Source organism: Schistocerca americana, chromosome 7, assembly GCF_021461395.2.
Source record: "Schistocerca americana isolate TAMUIC-IGC-003095 chromosome 7, iqSchAmer2.1, whole genome shotgun sequence".
Classification (NCBI taxonomy): domain Eukaryota; kingdom Metazoa; phylum Arthropoda; class Insecta; order Orthoptera; family Acrididae; genus Schistocerca; species Schistocerca americana.
Window position 1 is genome coordinate 133,768,170 of NC_060125.1, and position 13,104 is coordinate 133,781,273.

Below are 13,104 nucleotides of genomic sequence, written 5' to 3' on the forward strand. Positions count from 1 at the left end.
GTAATACTTTAATATTGTGTTAATTATTGTCCATATGGTAAATTGCAACATATGACGTTAAAAACTTATTTTATGGACAACATTAATGAAGAGTGTTCATTTTGACAATTTGTTGACCAATGTCTCATAAACTTTAGCATTATAACATTATTACCTGTAATACTGTAATATCGTGTTGTTTAATTATATATTGCGCTTCGTATAATCCACTGCGTAAAGTGTTATTTCAAAGTTAAAGAAAGTTTGGTGCGCAACATACTGTGCAAGAGGATTGTATCTTTGGTTATAATGTTTCTTTATTGAAGAACTAGTGTCCCTTCCACAGCCTAGTTAATTGTTTCCTGGAGATGGCCCAAAAATCTGAAAACTAGTTAGAAATGAACAAAAATCAGCGGAAAATATGTACTAGTTATTCATCCACAAAAAAGAGGAAAATTATTGCAATAATTTCGTGACCTCTCATTAAATGCAGTATTAAACAAGTTATTAATGAAGTTCATATAGCATGCCTAGATCTCGTTTTGCATTGTGCCAAAGTTATGTAAAACTGTAAACAGGTATGAAATAATAAAGAATGGTTGCTCATACCCTAGGAATATTAGCGAATTATCTGGGAAACTCATGCTACCTTCGTATTACGTGTTACTGCGGAGGATTCGTGTACTGACACATCCGCGTTTGAATTTTTATAGAATTCTATCTTCTCTGAAGTCAAAGTCAGTTGTTATTTGCGTTCCTCAATATTTTATATCTTAGAACAGTAAGTTGTTCAAAGCATTGTACGTTATATTTCGTATATAGTTCAAGACTAGCTTGAATAATTCAGATTTTCGCCTGAGTGATAGTTAAGAACAATTGGTTTCCCAAAATTGGAGGAGACAAACAAGATTTTGGCCACACAGTGGATATTATGCTGGATGTCATTGAAACTGAAATTTGAGCTGTTGATTATTAAATTATGGAGACACCAAACACAGAACTTAATAAAATTACAGCAGGGAAACACAGAAATATTTTTAGCAAGCAGACGATAGAGTTCGTCTTCTGGGCACTCTCCTATTTCTTTGAATTAAGAAAAAATGTAATCTGACTGCGTGCGTCACGAACCGTATGGCCTTAATGTTGTTCGTATATGAAACAGTGGATTCATCAGATCCCACATACGAGAGGATCTGGTGTCCACAGAGGTTAAACATAGGCAAGCCTGGTTACGTGCTCGAGTAATAGCAGCGTAAACGTCAACCGTTGCGGTTCGCGTGTCCTGGTAGTCCGCGGCTTGCTTGCATGTTACTCAAAGATAATACCAAAACCACATGAATGATTTCAATGTAAAGTCCAAGTTGTACCAACAGGAAAGATTAGAGGGTTGTGACTAATTTGCCATAAGAGATAAAGGACGTCGTTCTAACTAGCTACGCCTCTTACTTCATCAATGTCAAAAGTAAATGAATGGCTCCTTGCTCCTAGTGATTGTTGAACGTACTGTACAAAAACGGTAAGGATGTATCAGATCTCTTCCGAACGAAATTCCAACAACAGATGCGAAAAATCGATTCACACAGTATTTCCAGTTACATGCTGATACAATCTAAAATATAATAAGAAAGATGGTAGAGCACTTGCCCGCGAAAGGCAAAGGTCCCGAGTTGGAGTCTCGATCCGGCACACAGTTTGAATCTCCCAGGAAGTTTCATATCAGCGCTCACTCCGCTGCAGAGTGAAAATTTCATTCTGGTTAAAATAAAATACATCGCGTGACAACAGCTGCTACACATCGTGTCTCTTATACATATTTTTGTAGTCTGTTGGCTTCTAGACTCATTACCGGCTGAATATCACTTCGGAACAAGTTGCAAAATTTCTTTTCTCACTGCCGGACAGTATACGAGTCAGACGACGAAGAAAAGAGCATTAAGAGATCTGTACGGGCATATCATTACTCTCTTTTGGATTTATACCAATAAATAATACAGACTATTATTGCCTAACAGGCAAGTCTTCAGGACATGAAAGAAATAAACAAACAAGAGCATTATATTAATGCACATATACAAACATTTGACACTGTTGATACTTGCTCTTTACACATTGTTATCCAACAGGCGGACGTGTACCGATTCTCGATATCCTGGGCACGTGTCCTGCCAACTGGGGACCTTGACGTCATCAACCAGGCTGGCATCGACTACTACAACAACCTCATCAACGAGCTGCTCGCGAACGGAATCCAGCCTCTGGTGAGTCAGGGTAAACTGTCTTCACTTCAGACAGGATAGTCTAGAAGGGCAATCGTTCGAAGCTTGTTCGTGCATTTCATTAATTCATTCTTCCATTCCACATCGTGTTCCGTAAATCCCGTAATGAAGGAGAGCCTTCACCAATGTGGAAAGGATCAACGTACACAGTAATAGGTAAAAGGTAAAACTACTGGCTACCTCTGTAAAATATATTAACAACAAATTATGAGTAGCTCTAATGTACTCGAATTGATACCTATGATAATTAGTCACTAACTATTGCCACCGAGAATAACTCCGAAAGTATGATAGTAGCTGAAAAGTTTGTGGGACAGAAGTTTCATGGGACAACGGGGGCCATAATATGACGTTGGTTTTTTGTTGCTAGGTGGAGTCGCTTCATAGGCATGATCGTGAACTTTGTTCTTTTTTAATGGGGTGCTATAGTTTGGTACTTATTTTATGATAGCGGCTGTTGTTGTTGTTGTTGTTGTGGTCTTCAGTCCTGAGACTGGTTTGATGCAGCTCTCCATGCTACTCTATCCTGTGCAAGCTTCTTCATCTCCCAGTACCTACTGCAACCTACATCCTTCTGAATCTGCTTGGTGTATTCATCTCTGTCTCCCTCTACGATTTTTACCCTCCACGCTGTCCTCCAATGTTAGATTTGTGATCCCTTGATGCCTCAGAACATGTCCTACCAACCGATCCCTTCTTCTAGTCAAGTTGTGCCACAAATTTCTCTTCTCTCCAATTCTATTCAATACCTCCTCATTAGTTATGTGATCTACACATCTAATCTCCAACATTCTGTAGCACCACATTTCGAAAGCTTATATTCTCTTCTTGACTAAACTATTTATCGTCCACGTTTCACTTCCATACATGGCTACACTCCATACAAATACTTTCAGAAACGACTTCCTGACACTTAAATCTATACTCGATGTTAACAAATTTCTCTTCTTCGGAAACGCTTTCCTTCCCATTGCCAGTCTACATTTTATATCCTCTCTACTTCGACCATCGTCAGTTATTTTGCTCCCCAAATAGCAAAACTCCTTTACTACTTTAAGTGTCTCATTTCCTAATCTAATACCCTCAGCATCACTCAACTTAATTCGACTACATTCCATTATCCTCGTTTTGCTTTTGTTGATGTTCATCTTATATCCTCCTTTCAAGACACTGTCCATTCCGTTCAACTGCTCTTACAAGTCCTTTGCTGTCTCTCACAGAATTACAATGTCATCGGCGAACCTCAAAGTTTTTATTTCTTCTCCATGGATTTTAATACCTACTCCGAATTTTTCTTTTGTTTCCTTCACTGCTTGCTCAATATACAGATTGAATAACATCGGGGAGAGGCTACAACCCTGTCTCACTCCCTTCCCAACCACTGCTTCCCTTTCATGCTCCTCAACTCTTATAACAGCCATTTGGTTTCTATACAAATTGTAAATAGCCTTTCGCTCCCTATATTTTACCCCTGACACCTTCAGAATTTGAAAGAAGTATTCCAGTCAACATTGTCAAAATCTTTCTCTAAGTCTACAAATGCTACAAACATAGGCTTGCCTTTCCTTAATCTAGGTTCTAAGATAAGTCGTAGGGTCAGTATTGCCTCACGTGTTCCATTATTTCTACGGAATCCAAACTGATCTTCCCCTAGGTCGGCTTCAACTAGTTTTTCCATTCGTCTGTAAAGAATTCGCGTCAGTATTTTGCAGCTGTGACTTATTAAACTGATAGTTCGGTAATTTTCACATCTGTCAACACCTGCTTTCTTTGGGATTGGAATTATTATATTCTTCTTGAAGTCTGAGGGTATTTCGCCTGTCTCATACATATTGCTCACCATATGGTAGAGTTTTGTCAGGACTGGCTCTCCCAAGGCCGTCAGTAGTTCTAATGGAATGTTGTCCATTCCCGGGGCCTTGTTTCGACTTGTTTCGACTGAGGTCTTTCAGTGCTCTGTCAAACTCTTCACGCAGTATTGTATCTCCCATTTCGTCTTCATCTACATTCTCTTCCATTTCCAGAATATTGTCCTCAAGTACGTCGCCCTTGTATAGACCCTCTATATACTCCTTCCACCTTTCTGCTTTCCCTTCTTTGCTTAGAACTGGGTTTCCATCTGAGCTCTTGATATTCATACAAGTCGTTCTCTTTTCTCCAAAGGTCTCTTTAATTTTCCTGTAGGCAGTATCTATCTTACCCCTAGTGAGATAAGCCTCTACATCCTTACATTTATCCTCTAGCCATCCCTGCTTAGTCATTTTGCACTTCCTGTCGATCTCATTTTTGAGACGTTTGTATTCCTTTTTGCCTGGTTCATTTACTGCATTTTTATATTTTCTCCTTTCATCAATTAAATTCAATATTTCTTCTGTTACCCAAGAATTTCTACTAGCCCTCGTCTTTTTACTTACTTGATCCTCTGCTGCCTTCACTACTTCATCCCTCAAAGCTACCCATTCTTCTTCTACTGTTTTTCTTTCCCCCATTCCTGCCATTTGTTCCCTTACGCTCTCCCTGAAACTCTGTACAACCTCTGGTTTAGTCAGTTTATCCAGATCCCATATCCTTAAATTCCCACCTTTTTGCAGTTTCTTCAGTAGCTATCGAGACGAATCCAATGATGTGGACAATTCTCTCTCGTATATCGTGAAAATAGCAAATATTCGCTGAACACGGCGTATCCATCTGCCATTGACATGTAAACACCATTCGACGGTTTCGCAATACAACACTAATACGAACGATAAGGCTGGTATCGTCGAATCAAGCGAATGTGAATTATGTATTTCTTCGAAGAACAAGTCGATATGCTTCTCATTTACGGAGAATGCCAACGAAATTCAGTGAGAGTTAGAAACTGATCGCTGAAAGATATCCTCAACGTACTCACCCTACACGTCGTACATTGAAATATGTGTATGGTAAATTGAGAACAACTGGATCTTTAATGCATCGGAAACATATCCGGCAAAGGCAAGTTACTAACGAGGAAACGGATATTGGTACTCTTGCCACTGTGGTTCGAGATCGTCGTGTTAGCGTCAAATCGCAAGAGAATCGGGCATGAGCAAGAGTAGTGCGTGTTCTGTATCGCCATAAATATCATCCTTACCATATCAGTCTCCACCAAGAATTAACTGGTACGGGCTGTATGCGTCGCACTGAATTCTGCCGATGGCCTCAACTTCAGATTCAGAGGGATGACACATTTATTGATTTTATTTTAGTTACTGACGAGGTTAGATTCACGAACCATGAAAATGTTACTTTGCATAACATGCATTATTGGGCAACTGAAAATCCACGTTGGCTGCTACAAGTTGCACATCAAAAACCGTTGTCAGTGAATGTATGGTGTGGGATACTGGAGGACAGGTTATAGGCCGCTATTTCGTCTAAGGAGATCTTAATGGTAGGAAGTACACCACTTTCCTGTAAGGAACGTTAGGTCTGTTAGTGGGAGAAATACCTTTAGGAAGAAGGAACAGAATGCGGCATCAACACGATGTGTGTCCGGCTCACATTTCCCTGATGGCTAGAAATGAGTTGCAGAAACAATTCCCAAATCGTTGGATTGGACGCAGAGGAGATGTGTCGTGGGCGGCTCGTTCGCCAGACTTGACGCCCCTGGATGTTTTCTTGTGGGGATTCGTAAAAGAGATTGTAACTACACGTGAAGATATGCGAGAGAGAATTGTCAGCGCATGTGCTTCGATAAGTGCCGATGTGATAAGGAATACGACTCAATCCACGATAAGAAAAAAAAAAAAAATGGCTCTGAGCACTATGCGACTAAACTTCTGAGGTCATCAGTCGCCTAGAACTTAGAACTAATTAAACCTAACTAACCTAAGGACATCACACACATCCATGCCCGAGGCAGGATTCGAACCTGCGACCGGAGCGGTCACGCGGTTCCAGACTGAAGCGCCTTTAACCGCACGGCCACACCGGCCGGCCCATGATAAGAGGATTGCAGCACTGCATTGATACCAATGGTCATTACTTCGAACACCTTCTGCAAATGGACGTTCATGCCAGCTTTGTGACCTTCGTTGATCTTCAAAGAACTTACTGTTACACATCACTGGATTCGTCTCGATAGCCGCTATCAGAAAATATGTACCAAAGTATAGCACCCCATTTGAAAAAACAAAGTTGAGCTTCATATCTCTGAAGCGACCCCACCTAGCAACAAAAAGCCAACGTCATATTATGGCCCCAGTTGTCCCATGCAAGTTATATATATGTTTTTAATCTAATACTTCGAACATAGCATTTATGTAACTTTAAACAACTACTGCCTCTATATTATGTAAGTCATTATATTTAGTAGAACTATAAGAGTTACGTGGAATTTAGATTGTTTAGCCCAGGTATTCTTAAACATTCTTGTACTTCGCTTTTTAAGATTTGGAGAATTTCAGTTTCCTGCCTGATGTTCATGGCCAATCTGTTACAGATTTTTGAAACAGAATGTAAAGCTCCATTTTTGAAACAAAGAGAGGAAGTTATTTCTAGACTGGTGCCCGAAACTTAAGAACGAAAGTAACTTCCACATGGTGAGTCATTTCCACGTAACATATCTTGATGAAGCTTGGACCACACAAGACCTGCTACAGTACAGTGCAAACAGTAACTGAAGGAAATTTGCAATGAGACCAACAGAAATTACAGTTTTATTCACAGACGGTAATTACACTGAAGTCACCGTTGTTCGTGGTGGTCCCCTCGACATTGCACAAGACAGGCCACGGTTCTTCATAGGCTCTGTGGTAGTCACAGACGACAGTGCGTACTCTGGCACGCGCTGCCGTGCTGGGCACGTGTCTGGTAGTGAGTTCTCATTGGGGCGTCCCACTCCTCCAGCAGTGAGGTTAATGACTGCTGGACGGTCGCCGGTGCCTGAGGGAGAGCTGCGGTACGTCTCGCCAGAGCAGCCCACGCTCACTCGATGGGGTTTAAGTCGGGGCAACGGACAGGCCAGTCCATTCGCCGAATACCCTCTCGTTCTACGAATCCACGATCTGCGCCCTTCCACATGGACATCTACATGTACGTAGACACTCGACAAGCCACCGTACGGCGCGTGGCGGAGGGTAGCCTGTACTGCTGCTAGTCATTTTCTTTCCTGTTCCACTCGCAAATAGAACGAGAGATAAACGACTGTCTATATGCCTCCGTAGGAACCCTAATTTCTCGTATCTTATCTTCGTGGTCCTTACGCGCAACATGCGTTGGCGGCAGTAGAACCGTTCGGCAGTCAGCTTCAAGTGCAGGTTCTCTAAATTTTCTCAACAGTGTTTCTCGAAGAGAACGTCGCCTTCCCTGCAGGGATTCCCATGTGAGTTCGCGAAGTATCTGCGTAACACTTACGCGTTGCCTGAACCTACCGGTATCAAATCCAGCAGCCCATCTCTGAACTGCTTCGATGTCTTCCTTCAATCCGATCTGTTACGGAACCCAAGAACTCTAGCAGTACTCAAGAATAGATCGCACCAGCTTCCTATATGCGGTCTCCTTTATAGGTGAACCACTCTTTTCTAAAATTCTGCCAATAAACCGAAGTCGAGCATTCGTCTTTCCTAACACAGTTCTCACATGCTCGTTGCACCTGACATCGCTTTGCAACGTGTAACGCCGCGAGTCAGTCCGCAGCAGTGTTTTAGTGCAGTAGGGGGTCGTAGCTTTGGATTCGGTGGCGGTGACAGCCGCTTGTATCTCGGCGTGATTGAGTAAATCCCTGTCGCTAGCGCGGCCGTGGGAAGTGCTACTTCCGTCAGTTCCAGCGACAGAATATTCAAACCCCTAAGAACCTAAATAAACGATACTAAATATTATTCAGTTTTGATAAAACTTAATGTGTAGCCTTTTGTTATTAAAAAGAAGCTGGTTGCAAAATCTCAGCTTTCTGGCTGGGGTATTTTCAAAATTAGAGAAAATTACCTAAAATACCAAAAACCGACACTTACTGAATTAAATTCAGTTAGGAACTACAATAGTTTATCTTTTGGTATTATTTGAAAACATAAACAGAGCTCTCAGTGTGCAGAATTAATTAATTGAGCTTTTCATATTAAAACTTTAATTTTCATTTTCGTAATATAAAATTCAGACAAAATTACTATTTGTGTCTTATGTCGTTGTGAGAGTAAATGAGAGTGAGTGGGAGTGTGTATGTGGCACATATGTTAAATTTCAGGATTAATTTTATGTAATGCGTTACGCAGTCATAGTGTGGCAAAGATGTTCGTACAAACATTGCTGATGACGTATATCCAAGAGTACTTGTTTTTGTAAGAAGGCAGGCAGAATGATTATTTGTAGAGTAATGTTTTCCTAAAATTATCTCAAGATTAATTTTCATTTAGTTTCAATTAATAAACATTATACTAATAATTGCTTGTCGAAGCGACGCCAGTGAATCTGATGTAGTGATTGGCTCAGAACAGTTTAGGCACGAATATGATCTTGAAAGACTGATCTGATTAGCTGTTCATTTGATCAACCAATCACAGCCAAGTGTTTCCCGCGCTCTATCAAGTAGTATATGAGCTGAAGGAAACAGCATTGAGAGAGTCATGGACTAGCTTTTGAGACGCGAAGGTCATGTTAAGTGTGTGTGTCCATAAAATGTGTAAGATGAAGAAATGTTCGGTCCTTCGCGTTCAGATGGATTTGTAATGGTAGCTTTTGTTGCTACGAACATTTTGTAAAAGTTTGAGAGTCGTGGGATATTTTGTTCGGGAGATATACCCGTGTGACTTGTTAGACTTGGAAAATTCCGCAGCCGGCCGAAGTGGCCGTGCGGTTAAAGGCGCTGCAGTCTGGAACCGCAAGACCGCTACGGTCGCAGGTTCGAATCCTGCCTCGGGCATGGATATTTGTGATGTCCTTAGGTTAGTTAGGTTTAACTAGTTCTAAGTTCTAGGGGACTAATGACCTCAGCAGTTGAGTCCCATAGTGCTCAGAGCCATTTGAACCATTTTTTGAAAATTCCGCGTGGTTATGTTCTGTGTGCTACTACAGAATATATTTGGCTAGCAATCTTTGTGAAAGAAATCCACCGAACGACTTACGTAAGAAAACAACGTTATGTGTAGAAAGTGACTGTATATTCTCGTGATTATTCCCGGAATGGACTTAGGAGAATCCCGGGTGCTTTACGTGTGACATAAACTGGGAACTTATAATAGCAGTTTTGCATACTAAATGTGGGCTGATGATACATGTTGAAGCAAAGAAAATAAAACCTACTTTTATCAGATTTCCGAACTTTCACTGAAGATCACGACTCTGTTTTCCACTCGAAAATTTATAATGAATATTTTACAGGAAGAATTGTAACGAGATTTACGCGGCCTCAATAACTGTAGATATTAGGTGCTGTTTTCATCACAGGTTCATTACAGGTTTTTTCTTCCTATTCATCCGCATTTTTCCTCATTTACGGCTACCTGCCATACATCAGACCAACTGGAAATTTTGTCTAAGTCGTCTTGTGTCTTCCTACAGTCACCCAAATGCGACACCTTACCGTACACCACGGCATCATCAGCAAACAACAGCAAATTGCTGCCCACCATGTCTGCCAAATCATTTATCTATGTATGTACGTTCGATGCAATCGCTCATTGTCATCCATAAAAATAAACTCAGGGCCAGATACAGCCCTGAAAAGACTCACACGGGGAAGATGTATAGTGTCACAATAACGTTGATCAGTAACTGTAGTGTGTCCAAACGTCTGAAGGTCAGTACACCCATGAAACATTATGTCTCCTCACCCTGTATCACCTGAATTATCAAAACGATGACGTTCGACAATATTTCTGAGTGCGTTTCGTGCTATGAGGGTACGTCCAGAATCACTAAGCAGCCTGAATCAGCTCTCATCCGAGAATGACCACACTCCCCGTTGGTACGGTACATACGCTTTTGGCACCGTCGCAAATCGTTGTATGCGGTACACCCACCAGTCGACATTATTGTGCCACCATACTCCTTCACCATCTGCATCTTTTCAGGGCCGTATTCAGTCTGACTACATTTTTATAGCTGACAACGAGAAAGCGCGACCGCATCAGGCCACGTAAGCGAAGGAGCTCTGGCAATGAGAGGGTAATTGGCGAAAGGACTGGACTGCCAGTTCCCATCGAGCACGTACAGCCATGGCACACGTATTGCAGAACGTCCACATGCACCACCAGACTATCCAGCGGTTCACAAACTCCACTCCTTGATGAATGGAACACACTGCCACAAGAACTCTATAATGATTGGAACACACTGCCGCAACTACTCCATAACGAATAGAACTCACTGCCACAAGAACTCTATAATGAATGGAACACACTGCCGCAACAACTCTATAATGAACGGAACTCACTGCCACATAAACTGTATAAAGAATGGAACACTGCCACAACTCTATAATGAATAGAACTCACTGCCACAAGAACTCTATAGTGAATGGAACACACTGCCACAACAACTCTATAATGAATGCAACACACTGCCACAAGAACTCTATAATGAATGGAACACACTGCCACAACTCTATAATGAATAGAACTCACTGCCACAAGAACTCTATAGTGAATGGAACACACTGCCACAACAACTGTATAATGAATGGAACACACTGCCACAACAACTCTCTATAATGAATGGAACTCACTGCCACAAGAACTCTATAATGAATGGAACACACTGCCACAACTCTATAATGAATGGAACACACTGCAACAACAACTCTATAATGAACGGAACTCACTGCCACAAGAACTCTATAATGAATGGAACACACTGCCACAACACATCTATAATGAACGGAACTCACTGCCACAAGAACTCTATAATGAATGGAACACACTGCCACAACAACTCTATAATGAATAGAACTCAGTGCCACAAGAACTCTATAATGAATGGAACATACTGCCACAACAACTCTATAATGAACGGAACTCACTGCCACAAGAACTCTATAATGAATGGAACACACTGCCACAACACCTCTATAATGAACGGAACTCACTGCCACAAGAACTCTATAATGATTGGAACACACTGCCACAACTCTATAATGAATAGAACTCACTGCCACAAGAACTCTATAGTGAATGGAACACACTGCCACAACAACTCTATAATGAACGGAACTCAGTGCCACAAGAACTCTATAATGAATGGAACACACTGCCACAACTCTACAACGAATAGGACTCACTGCCACAAGAACTCTATAGTGAATGGAACACACTGCCACAACAACTCTATAATGAACGGAACTCACTGCCACAAGAACTCTATAATGAATGGAACACACTGCCACAACTCTATAATGAATAGAACTCAGTGCCACAAGAACTCTATAATGAATGGAACACACTGCCACAACACCTCTATAATGAATAGAACTCACTGCCACAAGAACTCTATAGTGAATGGAACACACTGCCACAACAACTCTACAATGAATAGAACTCAGTGCCACAAGAACTCTATAATGAATGGAACATACTGCCACAACAACTCTATAATGAACGGAACTCACTGCCACAAGAACTCTATAATGAATGGAACACACTGCCACAACACCTCTATAATGAACGGAACTCACTGCCACAAGAACTCTATAATGATTGGAACACACTGCCACAACTTTCTAATGAATAGAACTCACTGCCACAAGAACTCTATAGTGAATGGAACACACTGCCACAACAACTCTATAATTAACGGAACTCAGTGCCTCAGGAACTCTATAATGAATGGAACACACTGCCACAACTCTACAACGAATAGAACTCACTGCCACAAGAACTCTACAATGAATGCAACATATTGCCACAACAACTCTATAATGAATAGAACTGACTGCCACAAGAACTCTATAGTGAATGGAACACACTGCCACAACAACTCTATAATGAACGGAACTCACTGCCACAAGAACTCTATAATGAACGGAACTCACTGCCACAAGAACTCTATAATGAATGGAACACACTGCCACAACTCTATAATGAATAGAACTCACTGCCACAAGAACTCTATAATGAATGGAACACACTGCCACAACACCTCTATAATGAACGGAACTCACTGCCACAAGAACTCTATAATGATTGGAACACACTGCCACAACTCTATAATGAATAGAACTCACTGCCACAAGAACTCTATAGTGAATGGAACACACTGCCATAACAACTCTATAATGAACGGAACTCAGTGCCACAAGAACTCTATAATGAATGGAAAACACTGCCACAACAACTCTATAATGAATAGAACTCAGTGCCACAAGAACTCTATAATGAATGGAACATACTGCCACAACAACTCTATAATGAACGGAACTCACTGCCACAAGAACTCTATAATGAACGGAACTCACTGCCACAAGAACTCTATAACGATTGGAACACACTGCCACAACTCTATAATGAATAGAACTCACTGCCACAAGAACTCTATAGTGAATGGAACACACTGCCACAACAACTCTGTAATGAACGGAACTCAGTGCCACAAGAACTCTATAATGAATGGAACACACTGCCACAACTCTATAACGAATAGAACTCACTGCCACAAGAACTCTATAATGAATGGAACATATTGCCACAACAACTCTATAATGAATAGAACGCACTGCCACTAGAACTCTATAGTGAATGGAACACACTGCCACAACAACTCTATAATGAACAGAACTCACTGCCACAAGAACTCTATAATGAACGGAACTCACTGCCACAAGAACTCTATAATGAATGGAACACACTGCCACAACTCTATAATGAATAGAACTCACTGCCACAAGAACTCTATAGTG

The 13,104-nt window shown here is 41.2% G+C and overlaps 1 protein-coding gene across 1 annotated transcript in view; it reads left to right on the plus strand.

The window, feature by feature from the left end:
* LOC124622575 (myrosinase 1-like) overlaps positions 1 to 13,104 on the plus strand; it is a 103,790-nt gene that overhangs the window by 20,263 nt on the left and 70,423 nt on the right. Inside the window, exon 3 of the mRNA XM_047148324.1 lies at positions 2,103 to 2,237. Coding sequence (XP_047004280.1) covers positions 2,103 to 2,237 — 135 coding nt within the window. The remainder of the gene's footprint in view (positions 1 to 2,102; positions 2,238 to 13,104) is intronic.